The 18,010-nt window shown below is 50.0% G+C and overlaps 1 protein-coding gene across 1 annotated transcript in view; it reads left to right on the top strand.

The window, feature by feature from the left end:
* Window positions 1-1,886: 1,886 nt before the first annotated feature.
* LOC308566273 (solute carrier family 15 member 4-like) overlaps window positions 1,887-18,010 on the top strand; it is a gene marked incomplete at both ends in the record, with an annotated part of 44,476 nt that continues 28,352 nt past the window's right edge. The window contains 3 exon segments of the mRNA XM_081156431.1: window positions 1,887-2,017; window positions 5,449-5,546; window positions 8,360-8,507. Coding sequence (XP_081012557.1) covers window positions 1,887-2,017; window positions 5,449-5,546; window positions 8,360-8,507 — 377 coding nt within the window.

The following is an 18,010-nucleotide window of genomic DNA, read 5'->3' as shown; positions in this document are numbered from 1 at the left end:
GTAGGACAAGGGGCCTGGGCCACCGTCACACTCCACGCAGGGGTGCATGTGCGCCCTCAGCACCGTGTCACGTATCCTGTGGCTTAAACTGACACCTTTCTTTCTGAAAGAAACTCCCCCTCAGTAAACAGCGTAATTATACAGCCTTCCCGTGCATCTCACCACAGCGTTAGAAAGCATAGTGAAAGCCAAGAAACACCGGCTGCTCGGGCTCAGAGGTCCTGAGACCCCAGCTCTGAGTTCTGAGCATTACAGCGACCCTACCCCGCTTCCCCCTTGGGAACAGGGTGGGCATGCGGGCCGAGCCCACCCTGCGAGGGCAAAGTCAGACCCAGCTGGACCTAATGGAAGTGCCACATAGAGACTTTCCTAGAAAGAATTCAAATAGAAACCTTTCCATAGAAAAGTCTTCGACTTGCACTGATAACAATAGAAAATTTCTTTGTCGTCATTTTTGGAGAAATTTCTTCTCAATAGCTTTTAAATATTTTAATGACAACTTATGGAAAATAATGAAGGGACAAAGGAGAGAAAGAAATGAATCATAATCTCACCACCCAGGGATAGCCGCTGGTGACATTTTGCTATGTTTCTTTCCAGTTATAGGCATACACGCATATATGTGCAATTCTATTGTGGTGTTGGCAATTGTGTGTATAATTTTGTACAGCTATAGCTTTCCCCTTAGCATTACAGCATAACTACATCTCTACTCATTAAATTGTCTTGAAAAACACCACCTTGAAATTGCTGTTTCTCCCATCTTAAGGACGTACCATCGTTTATTTAACCACCCCCATATAATCAGACGGATACACTGGTGTCCGGTTTCTACAACTACATCGGAAGCTCCAGTGAGTGTCTTTGCAAATAAACCCGAGTTTATTCGCTTTTGATGGGTTGCCAGGGGTCATCGCCAGGTGGAAGCGTGGGACCCCAGTTAAGGCTCTTAACTCAGATTTTTAAATCACTGTCAAGACACCAGGGCAGCCTTGGCTGGGACCGTGGAGGTGTCAGAGGGCCCCTCGTGCATGTTGCTTTCCTCTTGTCCATCCTGAGGTGAAGAAAGAGACCAAGAGTTGACTTGTTATTTTAAGAGCTCCTGGTAAAAAGGAGGAAAGAAATAAATGAATATTGAGAATTTGCCTTGTGTCCTGCTCTGTGGAAGTAACAGTAATAATAATACGATGTCTGGATTGGAGCTCTTTTCTAGGACATTCCATACACTTTGTTGGCTTCATAGAGTCTTTATTATTTCACCTTTAGGGGATCCAGGTTATAAAGACTTCGTATATTAGGAACGAGTCAAGCTGTGATAAGCAGCTATGTCCGGGGGACGGCGTCCGGCTTTTCTCTGCTCCTGATCAGCTGCCTGCGTCCTGGGCACAAGCAGGCCCTGTCCGATGCTCCCTCCAGGAGGCGTCAGATTGTCACTCTGCGCGTCATCCTAAGTATGTGGACCCCACCGAAGGCATCCTGAGGTGCCTGGAGAGGGCTGTTGACTTATGGAGATGGTTTTCCTCTTTCCTTCAGGTTTGGAGAATTTTTGCCTGCAAACTGCTGAGTTCAGAGCCTCAGGGTGAAGTAGATTCTAGGTGCTGGCGAGGGGGAACATTACTTTTCTCGAATTTCGGGTTACTTTTTTGAAATGCCCATGAAAAGGATTTGTAGGAGGGTCTTAGCTAAAAACATGCCACCGCAGCCAGCGCCTCTGAGGCTGAAGTGAGGAGGAGGCAGCCCAGGACTCCCGTCCCCCGAGACGCCCAGGGGCGGAGGGCCACCAGGGACAGGGGGTCCAGTGTGAGGTCCTGCAGAGCCCTCCCCCGGGGAACGGGCCTCTGCCGGCGCCACCAGGGGAGAGAAGCCTGTACCGTGCTCACGCGCCCATGCGAGGCCCCAGACAACCGTGGTTGTACCTGATGTTCGTGGCGCTGATCTGGGCCCTCACGCAGCTCACGCAGCTGGTACAGCTGCCCACCTCGAAGTTAGCTGTCAACGTGGTGAAAAACCTCAGAAGGTGCCGGGTGCATGTTGCCTTCCTTGGGCCTCGTTCCCTAGGACAGCCAACCGGGGAGCAGAAGCAAAACCTAGACTCACGGGGAAGGATGCGGGGTCCGTGTGGAGGGACCGCCGAGGGAGGTGCTTCCCTCGGGCAGAGATGTTCCTGAGCGCTCAGAGGGTGCTCACAGTGCACCCACAACATGGGGCTCCCCCATGTGGGGCCTGGACCCCAGCCCCTCGCTGCCCTGGTGCCCCAGGCAGCCCCTCCACTCCTCTGTCCTCTGTGGTTTCTCTGAGTCCTGGGCCCACTGGTCAGCATTCAGGCAGCAGAGGTGCCTGGGCAGTGCGGGAATTGCAGGGGCCCAGCCCAGTGCCAGGCACAGCAAGGCAGGTGCCTGGAGCATCGAAAGGCCCACCGGCAGTGCTGGGCAGAGGGCAAACAGAGGTTGGCTGCCGCCTCACCTGCCCCTGCAGTGACCTCAGAGCTCCTGTCACACCTGAGTAAGCGGGAGACTCTGCTGGGTCAGAGGGCCCTAGTCTGCCCAGGGCAGTGCTGGGACAGCACTTTGTGGCCCATCGAGGCCCGTAGTCCAGCCCGAGAAAGGCAGCGTTTGGTGCGGCCCAGGCCCAGTTCCTGCCAGGTGTGACCACGCACCCTGCGCTATGTGACACAGAGCGTGGCAACTTCATGCTGACCGCCTCCTCCTGGGTGCCTGGGGCTTGGCTGACCTTGTCCTGACCTGGATGGCAAAGCGGATGGCCATGAACCCAGCCAGCAAGGAAAGGGCCCTGACTGGTGCCTGGCATGTGGCACACCCACTGCTGAGAGGAGGGTCAGGAGCCTCAGACCGAGTTGACACGAACTGACCCTGGTCTCCAGGGTTGCACGTGGGTCATTCCTATCCTGGAGGCTGTATATGCCTTTTTAAAGACAAAAGATATATATCTCAGGGTGTAAGTCTTCCCAGCCATTCCCAGTGCCCAGAGAGCGAGTATTTGCCATGTTTTCTGGAGGTTTCTTAAAGGAAATCTCTCACCGGTCTCTGGGGTGTGGCTCTCAGCTGCTGGGAACAGACACAGTTTATCTTGCAGAGAAAACTGTTTTGCAAGAGGTTTCCCACAATTATGGTCTCAGGGAGGGTCCCTGCCAGCTTTTCTTAGTCACTTGGGCTTAGGGGGAAGGTGGTTTTTCTGTTGTTCTTTTTTTCAATCCGAAGGCCAGCCATCTGGGAGCAGGCGCATGCGGTAATTACCCCAGCGAGGAGACAAAAGGGCTGCCCATCAGCAGTTTCAGTGAGCTGCAGGTGCTGAGGGCTTCTAGGGGAATGTCACCAAGCACCCAGGCTGGGTGAGTCAGAAATCCTTAGGTCACTTGTGGTTTTCTTTCATGGTTTTGCTGTGACTATTAACTTGTTTTTACTTAACAAGAAAAACAGGTGTTTGGGTGTCTGTTGGAAACACTGCTCTGAGCTGCGCCCTGTAGACACACGACTGCCTGGCCTGGCTGACACTAAATGGAGAACCAAAATAAGGGGCAGCCAGCAGACCCTTCCGCAGGTGCCCTGGGCACCAGCTGAGCCTAAAACACAGATCCATGTGATCTGTGAACAGGGCAAGTATCTGGAGTGATCGTTCGCTTGATGAATTTGAGCTGCTTCCTCGCTGCGCGAGCCTGCAGGGCCCTCAGGCCCTCAGGAGCGTGTCCACCCCCCTCCCCTGGGGAAGTTGGCCTGTGTTCTCTGACCTTGCTTTAATTTTCTCCACGCAGCCTGGATGAGCTGACAGCTCTCACCTTGGGTTCCCTCGCTTTTTGGATGGAAATAAAAGGAGTGTGTTTGTCCAAACGCTGCTTTGGGCTTTCTTTCCACCTGGCGGGGCAGCCAGACCCTGCGGCTCTTCCACTCTCACTGAGGCCATCGCACGCACTCCGTGTTTCCATACAGGAGGCATGAGAGTTCCCGCCTCTCCAGCTGCAGGTGCTGACGCTTCCTGGGGTTCTTGGGCCTGAAAAGATGCGTTTCAGGCTTTCCTGCAAAGGCCTTCGGAAATGACAAGAGTTGGCTCCAATCAAGGCTCTATTCACAGGAAGGGAAGGGAGGGAGGCGCCCGCCTGGGCCCTCGGCCTTGGGACTGCAAGTGGCTGGGATCTGCCAGAAAACATAGACCGGGAGTTAAAGGTGCCCCAAATGTCCCCCTCACTGTACCTGCAGTATAACTCGGTCTGTGACCTTAGACATGGAGTTCTGCAGGGCTGGGGTTTAATTGGCAACTTGGGGCATAGGTGGTTGGGCTGCTGAATAGTGATTGCCCGGTGCCTACCTCCCCAGTTCTCTGCCACCAATCCAGACCCAAGGCTGTGAGGCCCCCTGAAAACCGTGGGGTGATTGGATTGTCCCTTCTATGGCTGGCAGCTCCAGAGATTGGCTGCCTTGCTACGCCACTGCAGTTGGCAGAAAGAACCAGGGCAGCTGGTGAGTCAGATGCTCAGTGTTATTAGAAGTGAATGCCACAGAGGTCATTTCTGGGGGAGATGGCCGGCGGCTTTCCAGAGGTGCCACGGGTGCAGCCGGGAAGCAGTTACTGGTGTCACCTGTGCTTTGTCCCCTGCTGTATTGAACACACTCGGCACATAGCAGGCAGGTTGTCAGCGGGATGAATTCCTCGTCTTCCTTTTGGGAGATAGAGATGGTGCAGGCTGAGACACCTGTCAATGCATCGCCGGTCAGCCTCAGGGCCATCTTCTGCCTTCTCTCCCCACTTGTAAATATTGGAGGGGCGTGGGTGGTGTAAACAAGGCAAGCAGACGAGCTGCTGCTGTGAGGGGTGAGTGCACCAGACAGGGACTCCTGCGCTCCGGCTGCCTGGCTGGCGAGACATCCACCTTGCCTGCCGCTCCTCAAGGCCAGAGGTGGCTCTATGTAGTCTTCTGGCCACCAGGAGGCATCGATCCTGCTGGTGGGGACCATAAAAACCCTGAGACCCAGGGGCTGGGAAGCAGAGGTGGGCAAAGGTCTTAAATCCACACGAGCTGCTCCTAAGGTTCCCCTTGATGTGAGTAGCATCGGTTGAGCATCTGCTGCCTGAGGGGGCCGGTACCAGACTGTAAGGATGTAGCTGAGGCTGGTAACACACCAGATGAGACATCCATCTAGGAGCTGCTGTCAGGTTTCCTGGAGCCTGAAGGTGCTCTTTGGGACACGGCAGCAGTGGCCCTGAGAATGCCAGCATATTTCTTCTCCTTTTAAATCCTCACCTGAGGACATGTTTAGAGAGAGAAACATCGATGTGAGAGAGAGACATCGGTCGGTTGCCCTCTGTACATATCTTGACCAGGCACTGAATCCACAACCGGGGTATGTGTCCTGGCCAGGAATTGAACTGGCAACATTTTGGTGCACAGGAAGATGCTCAGTTCTAACCCTTGGTATTTGTTTTTCTGTCTGACAGTAGCTCTGGGACCATCACCACCCCAACATGCTTGCTTGCCACCTACCTGCCCAGCCTGATCGCCTCTTCCAAGACCAGGCACAACAAGAGCATGGAGGGTTGGTGCCCACAGGGGGGCTAGGGGGAGGGGAGACCCCACAGAGCAGCCTGTGTATTGCCTCCTCTATCTTACTGGGACCAGAGTGTCCGGGTGAGCTTGACTGTGTGTGTTCAGTGCCCCCTCCTCAGGCGATGAGTGTCTTCCCTTCAGGCTCCCATCAGGCCCAGTGACCACAACCTTTCCTCCCTCCATCGTCAATCTTTCCTCCTCTCCACCGAAGCAGTTCTCACCTAGTGCACAGAAGGGTGTGGCCAGGGAGAGAGGAGCCGGGCCGGGCCTGTCCTGGGAGAATCTTCCTTCTCGGGAGAAAGAAGCCCAGGGCGCCAGGGGCAGGCCTCTCGGCACAAGCCCAGGGCTCCCTCAAAGCAGTCGGGAGGCTCGAGCTGTGGACACAGGGGAGCGACCTTCCTCACTGGGGCCCGGGAATCGGTGAGCTCACTGAGGGGACAGTGAGCCGTGAAAGCAACTTACCCACGAGTGCATTGGCGAGAACTGGGCCAGCTGCCCCTGAAATCCTTCAGGGTGAGACCCGTGCCGGGCGTGCCTCCTCTCTTCCCAAGGTCACCTTGAGGGAGGCAATTGCCTCCCCTTCCCTGGAGGGGCAGTGGGGGGGTGAACACTCTGTTTTCCTCCACCCAACTTGCCACCCTGTGCCTGGAAGGAGCGTGTCATGCTTGAGGGGAGTGGGGAGAGGGCCTGCGTGGGCTGGGCCACGTGTGCAGGGAACGTGGCCACCATGCTGCTCCCTTGCTCTCTCCTTTGCGCCCATGTGCATGTCACCACGAGTCTCACCTGCCAGGAGAAGGGCCAGGGCTCGTCTCTGCCTTCTTTCCAGAGGGCGAGCATGTCCAGGGTAGAGCGTGTCTCGTTGCCAGCCCAGTTCTTTCCCACCATCTACTGGGTCCGTGGGCCAGGGCACAACCTTCCAGACGGTCAGTTCAAGGCCTAGACTGCGGAGGTGACACTGGGAGCCTCCAGGTGGTCTCGGGGACCAACAGGGTTCTCCAACTCAGCTTTTCCACAGAGCTGTGAACTTGGTGAGTTTGGGGCCATTTAGTCATTATTTCAAGTTTCTTTCATGTACGAGCTGTAAGATTTCAGGGGAATTTGTTTTTTGACCACCAGGTCATCACAAATAGTCCTAGAAGTGACGACACTCATTCAGGAGCTCGCTCCCGTGTCCCTGTAGTAACATCTTACAAGCTGCACTGGCCACGTGGTCTCTGCTCCATGATGTCTGGGGCCTCAGCTGGGGAGACACAGACTGGTGGCGACTCAGGCTGAGGCCCGGACTCGTCTGGAGCCTGGCATTTGTGGCTGTGATGCTGGCCAATTGGCTGGGACGTCATCTGCGACTGTCAGCCAGAACACCTACATGTGGCCTGCACGTTGTCTCAGGGTGGCGTCCTCAGAGGGGTCACTGCTTACGTGGGGTTCAGGGTTCCAACTACAAGGCGGAAACTGTGTTGCCTTGTATGACCCAGCTCAGGAAGGCAGGTATGACACTGTGCCTCATGCTTTGGGTTGTAAGCAAGTCCCAAGCGGGCCCAGATCAAGAAGAAAAGAATCAATCCCACCTCCCGCTGGAGGAATGCAAGCTTCGGGAAGAGTGCGCGGGGTGGGAGGAATTCTGGTGGCCGCCTCTGGAAACACCACAGAGCAATCAAAGAAGGAACGGCAAATGCCTCCCATTTATCTGTTCTACAGGTGGCACCAGGTCGAGAAGTGTCCAAGCTGGTGGAGCGGTTCCCAGGAACAGCCACCGAGAGGGAGGTGAGTTTCTCCTGCATCTGACCAAGAAACACCCGCGTGGAGGCCAGGGGCCCAGGGCCCTAGCTTGGGAACACGGTTTGCTGGCTCCATACACTGTTCTGGACTCCTGGACGTGAGCTCTTGCATTTGCAGCTCAACATTCCTCCCCTTGCCATTTTGGGCCAAAAACCCCACCACAAAGGGGTGGTGATAGTTTTCCATAAAAGGTTCTTGGTGCAGTGCCTGGGACCGAGCGTGCGCTCAGCAAACAAGGCCATTGTCACCATTTTCCAACTTTCTCATGAGCTTTATTACTCCACAGAGGGGAGTGATGTGTCCTTTTGTCTTCCTTAGACCCACCTGAACGTGGACTATGTGAAGGTTTCTACCTGACTGTTGCTGTGAGGATTTATTTATTTATTTATTTATTTTTAAAAAGATTTTTATTGATTTTTTTTAGAGAGAGTGGGAGAGAGAGAGAGAAATTGATGTGAGAGTGCAACATCGATCGGCCGCCCCCTTCGAGCCCCATACTGGGATGGAGCCCAAAACCCAGGCATGTACCCTGACTGGGAATTGAACCAGTAACCTTTCAGTGCGTGGACAACACCCCACCAAGTGAGCCACACTGGCCAGGGCATCTGTGAGGATTTAAAAAGTCAACCTTCACCCTGACCTGCTCAACAATTTTAATATTACGTCATCTATTCAGATGTATAGAAAGGCGCCTTATTTTAAACACTTTATATTTTAAGTACTTTTTAAATTACGTTGTGCTGAACCTCTGGTATGTAAATACATTTGATGTGTGGTAAACATAATTATTTATAAATATCTACAACTCCAGGATTCTTTAATATCATCTTCTAGGGCCTGGGAGCTGAGTTTCTGTCACTGTTCACATAGGAAAGTTCATTCGTTTCTTCACTATCTGAACTAAGCTGAATGCAAATATCCCAGGGGTAGGTAATTTGGGTAAAAGGCCAGGTAGCTTTGGGGCCCCAATAACTTCATTGAAGGGTTTGTGTTCCTTTTTGTGCCTGTCATGTTTTGATACAGAGATGTCTAGATTCAAAACAGTGGCCTTCCAGGAACCGCATGGAGTTCCCGAGAATGGCCACACGTGGGTGTACGTTGTCCGCCGGATGATCCGAGACCAGGAGGACGCGAGGGCAGCCAGCGTGAATGCCAGCAATGTCAGCGGCCGGTACAAGTTATGTTTTCTAAGAACTTTTTTTTTTTTTTTTTAAATATCTTTATTGATTTCAGAGAGAGGAAAGGAGAGGGAGAGAGAGAGATAGAAACACAATGATGAGAGAGTCATTGATCGAGCCCACAACCCGGGCATGTGCCCTCACCGGGAATCGAACCCCGATCGCCTGGATCCTAGGTCGACACTCAACCGCTGAGCCACGCCTGGCCGGGCCTCTAAGAACTTTAAGTGACAGGGGGGATAGGAGCCAATGTTAAGTGGCTTGCATCAATATCCAGACTGTGACCCTGGATGGATCCAGTGAGTCTCTATGAGGACCACAGGCAGGCAGGAGGCAGAGCCAGCAAACTGCATCTTCCTTCCCCAGGAAGGTGACAGGGAGGTGCCCCACTGATAGGTCAGAGGGGGAGAAGGGTCTTGATGAGCAAGGAGATGGTGGGCTAGTGGTCAAGGGACAGGGGACACTGCAAAGTCCTCACTGTGGGCTGTTTCCCCGTGAACCAGCCTGGTCATAGCACCCCAGCCGGGCCTTCCCCTCTGACTGGAGGCAATCAGGGGCTGACCTGTTCAATGGTCCTTTACGCTCCCCTGACGTCCTGTGCGTATGATTCTCATGTTTATTTCCAGAGCTTTTTGAAAGGCAGCTGGAACATAGTCTATCCCATAACCAAAGGGTCAGCTTAAATGAGTCATGTGGCTTCAAAAAGAAATTTATTCTGTTTGTATTTTTCCACTAATAGTCCTAAAGCGCTTGCTTTAGGGAGGGCTGTGCTGTTCATCTTCTGCGGCTTAATATGTCCATAATGAGTGGGATCTATTCACACAGACTCATGTGGCTTTGCAGACATGGTATTGACTTATTTACAGATTTATTTAGATAGAAATGGAAAAAAAAAAAAAGGATATTGTTTGTCTTAAAAAGGTGAGGAAGTGGCAAAATGAACTCTGGTTCCAGAGTGACCACTCTCCACGTGCCCTTGGCCTGTGGTGGGAGCTGCACACTCCCAGGACCACGAGGAGGGAAGGAGGGGAGTGAGGGGTTCAGATGTTTCTTCGGGGCCTGACAACTGGAGGTTGGGCCACCTCTGTGGCCTCCTGGGATTCAGGCAGAGGCACCCCCCGCCTTCTTCTCAGGCAGGCCCTCTCTCTTTCCTGCTTCCTCTAACGGTTTTTAACATGAGTCACTACATATTGCAGACTAAATTCCTTCTAAGTGATCAGTTTTGGATATTCTTGTAAAAAAAAAGAAACTTGTATTATTTCAGGAGGAATACATGCTTATTGTTGAAAATTTGCATATTGACTCTTAGCTATCAATCCTTTTGGTTCTTTTTTATTTTTAAATTTTATTCTGAAGTCATTATAGATTCACAAGAAGTTGCCAAGATAGTGCAAAGAGCTTCCGTGTACCCTGCCTGCTGTTGACCCCACTGGTTACATCTTAAATAATTATAGCACAATCCCAAAACCAGGTAACTGACTGCTTTGGTACCATGTACATCTGTAGTTTTATGCCATTTTATTACACGTGCAGAATCCTAAAGCCACCACTGCAGTCGAGATACAGAACTGTCCCATCACCACAAAGACCCCTTTCTAGTCATACTCCCCTCTCCCCCCCATCCCCAGCCCCCCAGCAACCACTAACCTATTTTCCATGTCTATAGTCTGGTTATTGTGAAAATGTTATGAATATGGAATCATAGAGTGTGTGACCTTTGAGATGGTATTTTTTTCACTCAGCAAAATTCCCCTGAGACCCATCCAACCTGTCGCGTGTACCTAGAGTGCATTTCTTTTTATTGCTGAGTAGTACCATGTCGTGATGGTTAATTGTATGTTATTGTGATGAGGCCATGGCACCTAGATATTTGGTCAAACATTATTCTATGTGTTTCAGTGAAGATATTTTTAAAGCTGAGATTAGTAAGCTCAGCTGGCATGACTCAGTGGTTGAGCATCGACCTGTGAACCAGGAGAGGACGGTTCCATTCCTGGTCAGGGCACATGCCCGGGTTTCAGGCTCCATCACCTGAAGGGGGCGTGCAGGAGGCAGCCAGCGGATCAATGACTCTCTCTCATCATTGGCATTTCTCTCTCTCTCTCCTTCTTCCTTCCTCTTTTTGAAATCAATAAACACATATTTTTTTAAAAAAATATGAGATTAACATTTAAATCAGTAGACTGGTAAATGTAGGTGGGCCTCACCCAATCAGTTGAAGGCCTTAATAGAGAAAAGATTGACCTCCCCCAAGGAAGAGGGAATTCTGCCAGAATACGGCCTTCAGATCTGAGCTGCGGCATCAGTTCTTTCCTGGGCTCCAGCCTTCCAGCCTGCAGATTTGGGGCTTGCCAGCTTCCACAGTTTTGTGGGCCAATTCCTTAAAATATTTCTCTCTCTTTCTCTCATTCATAGTATGGTTGTACCAGTTTGTTTAACCATTCACCCATGCATTGAAGGACATTTTGATTGTTTCCAGTTTTTAACTATTATTTAAAAATAAAACAACAATAAAAGTTTGTGCATGAGCTTTTGTTTGGATGTAAGTTCTGATTTCTTTGGAATAAACACCCCAGGTGTTTCTTACAGCTGCTGGGTCATAAGGTAAGCATATGTTTAGCTTTTAAAGAAACGGCTGAACTGTTCTCCAGAGTGGCCGTGCCATCTCACATTCCCACCAGCAATTGCACGAGAGATCCAGTTTCTCCACATCCTTACCAGCACTTGATATTGTCGCTGTCACTTCAGTGATGCTTATAGGTGTGTAGTGCTATCTCATCACGGTCTTAACTTCCATTTCCCCAATGGCTAGTGCTGTTCAACATCTTTCTATGTGCAGATTTGCCATTTGTATATCCCTTTTGGTGAAATGTCTTTTTATTTCTTTGTTCATTTTCTAACTGAGTAGTTTTTTTCCTGTTCGATTCTGTGAGTTTAATATATAGGGTGTCTCCAAAAAACGTATACACATTTTAACAGCTGACAGCTATAGATTCTGTTACATTTTGAAAATGAAATGTATTTTAATAAACACCCCCTTTATAATGTGTATACATTTTTGAGACACCCTGTATATAAATATATATTTATTCTAGATATGGGTCCTTTGTCAGATATATAGTTTGCAAATAAGTCCGTGGTAGGCAGAATTTCAAAGATACCCTCCCCTCTGCAAGATTTCTGTGCCCTGGTTCTTCAGACAAACACTCACCTAGGTACTGCTGTAAAGGGACTGCTCAGATGCAATTAGTGGTACTAAGTGGCTGACTTTGAAATAGGGAGATTGTCTTTAATTATCTGGATGGGCGCTCAGTGTAATCACATGAGCCCTTAAAAGTAGAAGCAGGGGAGAGAGAGAGGAGAGAGAGAGAGGGACAGGGAGAGGGACAGGAACGAGGAGGAGAGAGGGACAGGGAGAGGGAGAGGGAGAGGGAGAGGGAGAGGGAGAGGGAGAGGGAGGGGGAGGGGGAGGGGGAGGGGGAGGGGGAGGGGGAGGGGGAGGGGGAGGGGGAGGGGGAGGGGGAGGGAGAGGGAGAGGGAGAGGGAGAGGGAGAGGGAGAGGGAGAGGGAGAGGGAGAGGGAGGGGGAGGGGGAGGGGGAGGGGGAGGGGGAGGGAGAGGGGGAGGGGGAGGGGGAGGGGGAGGGAGAGGGAGAGGGAGGGGGAGGGAGAGGGAGAGGGGGAGGGGAGGGGGAGGGGAGGTCAGAATGATTTGAAATGTGAAAATGACTCAACCACCGTTGCTGACTTTGAAACTGGGGGATGGAGACCACTAGGCAAAGAATGCAGGAGATGCCTAGAAGCTAAGAGTGAGCCCAGGCCCACAGCCAGAAAGGAAATGAGAATCTTAGCTGGTAACTGCAAGAAACTGAACTCTGCCTGCAAGCGGAATGAGCCTGGAAGAGGGCTCCTCAGGGAGCCTCTCCGAGCAGGGCCTGCGCCCAGGGAGGGGGAGGGGAGGGGGAGGGAGAGAGCAGCTCGGCAGAGCTCACGGGCGGCAAATGGGTGCTGTTATAAGCTGCTAAATGGGTGTTAACTTGTTTTGGAAGCAACAGGGAACCAATGCCCAGTCTGTATTTATCTGTTCTTCCTCTTTCAGAGAGCGGGAGTTTTAAATTTCAATGAAGTCCGATTTATCAATTATTTCCTTTTATGGATTGTGCTTTTGGTGTCAAGTGTAACAACTCTTTACCAAGCCTTGGGTTCTGAAGATTCCCGCTTACGTATTCTTATAAATGCTCCACCGTTTACATTTTACATTTGAATATATGATCTGTTTACAGTTAACTTTTGTACCCGGTGTGAGGTGTAGGTTGAGGGTTTTTTTGTTTTGTTTATTTGTTTGTTTGTTTTTTTGCCTTTGGTTATCCAGTCACTCCAGTAATTGTTGAAAAAAACCTACACAGAGCAGTGGTTTTTTGGTGGAAATGACATTAAACCCATGCATCAATTTAGGGAGAATTGACTTTTTTTTATGTTGAGTATTACAATCCACGAGTAGTTTTTAGATCTTAGCACACAGGTCCTGCACATGTTTTGTTAGATTTATAGCTAAGTATTTCATTTTTTATAGAGATTATAAATGCTATTGTATGTTTAGTTTTGGCTTTCATGTATTCACGCTAAGATACAGAGATACAACTAATTTTCCTATGTTGATCTTTAACCTTGTGATCTTAATGAACTTTCTTATTAGTTCTGAGGGGTTTTTTGTATGTTTGTTTTGGTAGATTCTGTAGAGTTTTCTATGGAGACCATCATGCCATCCATAAAGAGTAGCACTTTTTTTTCTTCCTTTCTGACCTGTAAGCCTTTCATTTACTTTTCTTGTCTCATTGCCTTAGCTAGAAATTCCAGAACTACACTGATGATAGTGGTGAGAGCAGGCATCCTTACCTTGATCCTAACTGGGAAGCATTCAGTTTTTCATCATTAAGTTTGATGTTAGCTATAGTTTAAAAAAAACTTAAAAAAAAATCTTTATTGATTTCACAGAAAGGAAGGAAGAGGGAGAGAGAGAGAGAGAAGCATCAATGATGAGAGTCATTGATCGGCTGCCTCCTGCACGCCCCCTGCTGGGGACCGAGCCCGAAACCCGGGCGTGTGCCCTGACTGGGAATCAAACCGAGATCTCCTGGATCCTAGGTCAGTGCGCAACTGCTGAGCCACACCAGCCAGGCCAGCTATAGTTTTTGATAGATACTGTTTATCAAGTTGAACAAATTTCCCTGTATTCCTAGTTTTCTGGGGGTTTTGTCAAGAAAGGGCATTGAAATTTGTCAAATGTTTTTTCTGCTTTAATTGATATGATAATGTAATTTGTCTTCTATCATCTGTTAATGAGGGACTACATTGACAGATTTTCAGGCATTGAACCAAACTTGCATTTCTGAAATAAACCCCACTTGGTCATGTGACATTCTTTTTATATGCTGCTAAATTTTATTCATTAATATTTTGTTAAGGATTTTAGCATCTATATTTATGATATATTGGTCTGTAACTTTCTTTCTTTCTTTTTTTTTTGTACTGTCTTTGGTTTGATATCAAGTAATACAAAGTTTATAAAATAAATTGAGAATGTTTTCTTCTTTTTTACTTTCAGGAAGAAATTGTGTTAAATTTATGTTAAACATTTTTTAAACATTCATTAAAACTCCTTTCAATGAACTAATGGGGGCCTGGAGATTTTTTTTCAGGGAGTTTTAAAATTATGAATTAAATTTATTAGTTATAGGGCTATTCATAGCATCTATTTCAAGTTGGGTGAGTTAGTAATTTTCAAGGAATTGATTCATTTCATCTAAGTTGTCAAATTTATGCATGTAATGTTGTTTATAGTATTTCCTTGTAATCCTTGTGATGTCTGCTACATCTGTAGTTTTATCATGTTTCATTTGTGATCTTAGTAATTTGTGTCTTCTCCCCCCCACCCCCCTCCTTGCTAGAGGTTTGTCGATTTTATTGATTTTTCAAAGAACCAGCTTTTTGTTTCATTGATTATCTCTATTGATGTTCCATTTCCAATGTTAATGATTTCTGCTTTTCCTGATTTCTGATTTCTGGTGCTCCCCTCCCCTCAAGCAGGAAAGGCTAGAACTGGGTCATGGAAGCAGAGAAGGGGGCGTGAGGAAGCTGTTTCCATTCTTACATTTGGAGGGTTGCTGGTAGGAGGGTGGAGACGTGGCAGGGAACAGCCTAGGCCACGGGGAGGGGTGTTCCAGCAGATCTGTGTGCTCCTCTCTTTCCGACTCCATGTTGCATCGTGGAGAGAGCTGGAGGTGGTGAAGAGGGCAGACCCCAGATGTACTGGGGAACACCTCTCATGTGAACCTCACAATGCAGGCAGGAAGAAATGGAAGAGGAATTGAGACTCCGTTAGCCTCCGTGTCTCAGGACACATCCCTCCCTCTTCCAGCACCAACCTGGACAACTCTGGAGGCTCTTCATTTGCATTTAGGGAACCTTGCTCAGGAGGCTTTTTTTACTGAAAATATTTGTGTTTGGGGACTTGAATCTCCTACCTGGGTCCAGGTGAGGTGAGGTGGTCTGGTGGTGCCAAGCCTGACCCTCTGCCTGGAGTTTTCTGCTTCTAACCTGCCCAGGTTGTAATGGGGGTGAGCAGGGGAGCACAGCCCAATAGCACGGCAGGGAACTCCATTTAATGGGAGGGCCCTGGCTGCCTTTCACATATAAATATACGAGGGGAATGCTTCCCAGACCTTTTGGAGTTCAAACAGCTCTTATAAAATGGCATTTTGATGAGCTGAGCATAAATGAGTTGGAAACATACAGATAACATTTCCCCAGGGTTAAAAAACTGAGGAGGAAAGTGCTTGGCAGAGGGTCTGAGGGGTTGGGCCAAGAGTCTGAAAAATTATTTGAGATGTTGTGATGAACCTAAACTACCACCAGCTTCTACTGTCTCAGCTGCTGCAGAGAGCCTGGGAGAGAGGGACTCAGCCAGCGGGAGCCCCCTTTCTCCCCTGGGGAGTGGAGAGAGCCACGCTGAAACCATGGTCCCTTGTGTGGGCCTTCCCCCTGGGCTGAGTGTGCCATCAGATCTGTCTGTCCATCCACTCACCCAACGTCGCATGTGCACAGCTCTGGGAGGACAGAGGTAACAGCCCTTCCCTTGCAGAGCTCAGTGTGGTGTTGGGAGATCCTTGTAACAAAGCCTGGGGACAAGCCAGTACTTCAGGAGTCCTGGGAAGGGGGTGCCCTTTTGAGATTCTGGGGGGGACTAGCTGGGCAAAGTTTCCAGTGACACTCAGTGGGGTATTAGGGTGCCTCCAAGTGGGACCAGAGACCCTAAGGTGAGATGTCACTTGGGATGGAAAGTGAAGAAAGGGGTTCACCCTACAATTGAGCCCAGAGCTGCACCAAACGTGCTCCAAGAGAGTGAAATCTAGAGATCACAGCCATGGGAGGTCACCATCGCTAAGGGAGAGCCCCCTCCACTAAACACTGGCTCAGGATCATTGCTTGCTACCCCATGCAGCCCCTGCCACAACCCTATGTGGTAGTTACTCCTGACCTCCTTCAGGGAAAAGAGGCTTAGGGAGAGGACTCGGACTCGACCCAAGGTCAGCTGGCTGGAGGGAAGGGAGATGGAGCTGAATCTGGGCTCAGCGGCCCCTGCATGAGGCGATGGGTTCCTGTCCAGCAGGTGAGAGCAGAACCAGGGCTCCTGTTGCTACAAAACCCAGGCTCAGCCCTCAGGCTGGGGATGGAGTGTCTGACCCTCACTGGGAAGAGAAATTGCTGAGAATAGGAAGGCTGTACCTGCAAGGACATGCTGCCCAGGTGACCTCTCAGGGAACCCAAGTCCTTCTTGATGCTGAAGACAGACTCTTGGAAGAGATTTGGAAGCCATCGGACCTGAGTTCTAATTAAACTGACTCACTCTGTCCCAAAAGGGAACTTTTAACACATGGACATATTTTCTCTCTTGGACACAGTTATGCTTTGGGTCAGTGGGGTGTATTTAAATGTTGGGGGATCTAAGATAAATATTTCAGCCCTCTTTTCCTCACTTTGCCCTCTAACTCGCCACCTGAGAAGTCCCTTGCCGATGTGCCCTGCTGGCAAGGGGTCCTCTGAGTGGGGTCTGCACCGGCCTGCTTCTAAATGCAGAATCACTACAGGGGCGCCAGCCTCAGATGCGACGGAGCCGGGGCCTGGTGCTGCCCACTGCAACTCCCGGAAAGCCACCGTGTTTGTGCCCTGATTGTCCAGGATCTTGGGAAAGTTTTAAACAAATCAAAGTACAGCTTTCTCTCGCAGTGTGCAGTGGCTGATCCTGGACGATTTCATGTATTTTGAAAACCACGTAAAAACAAAACAAAACCCAATGTTTACATGGCACATGGAGTTCGGTTCAGGCTCAGGTAATAAATAGGGAATTGATTTTCACCTACACGGATGGATATCGAGGAGGATGTTTGAAAGTCATGCAGGATGGGACCCTCCTGGAGTTCCTGATTTGTATCTGACATAGGCTGTCAATGTCCCTCCCATCACGGTGACAACAGGAAATCAGCCCCACCGATTTCCTGAGTGTCCCCAAGGAAGCCTTGTCCCCTATCGCTATACCACCCACGGATGAGACGGTTTGGAAAGCAGGTAAAGGTGTCAGCGGGAGCAGCAGCCTCTGCTTGCTAAAGGGTGCCTCTCTCCTTCCCTCTGAGAACACATGACTGTTAGAAATCTAGAAACTTCTGAGGCCCATCCAAAATTAGCCCCTTTGAAACAGCAGGTTACAATGGTTTTCCTGGACAGGTGATGTTTTTCGTCTTAAACTGCTCAAAACGAGAAAATGACTGTCGGATTCCATCCAAAACAACCACCAACGAAAGTCCCCTTTAAAGAAGTCAGTGCTTTAGGAGGCCAGCTGCTCTCAGGCCTGGTACAATTGTTGCCGATTTCTAAATACGGGGTGTGGAATATCCTATGCTTAGGAACCCCATCACCATGCGGATATAAGTGAAATTCTGTGCTCTGCCCCGTAGCGTGCCCTCAGGTGTCAGCAAGCCCCCGGCACCGGGCCTGCTGAGGACACCGAGGGACATTCTCCCGGCAGCGCTCCTGGGAACCCCGAGGCAGCTCGGTCGGTGGGTGGGAACTTCAGTGTGAGGGGACCAAGCATCCTGTCCTCTGCTAGGCTGGGATATCCACTTATCCATAGTCCAAGCCCCATTCTGCCCATGAAATGGCCCCGGTCAAGAGAGGAGACCACGCAGAGCTGACCTCCCGCAGGACGTGTGCTTGCATGATAGACGTGTAGACTTGTGCAAGCTCCCCTTGTACAAGGCATGGTCGTGGGGGCCCAGGAAGAGTGTGTAAGAAGTGGAAAGCTGGTTCCTCAGAGGAAAATACTGATAGTGACCAGCAAGTTCCCCTGAGCGTCCCCCAGCCATAGCTATGCACTGAGGTCACCTAAGAGTGACAATTCCATGGGCTCGGGCCGGTGGTGTTGTGGGCATCTCACATACACAA

This window comes from Miniopterus schreibersii, assembly GCF_964146895.1.
Source record: "Miniopterus schreibersii genome assembly, chromosome: 13".
Taxonomy (NCBI): Eukaryota; Metazoa; Chordata; class Mammalia; order Chiroptera; family Miniopteridae; genus Miniopterus; species Miniopterus schreibersii.
Note: the sequence above shows the minus strand (reverse complement) of the source record. Positions and strands in the feature narration are given on the sequence as shown.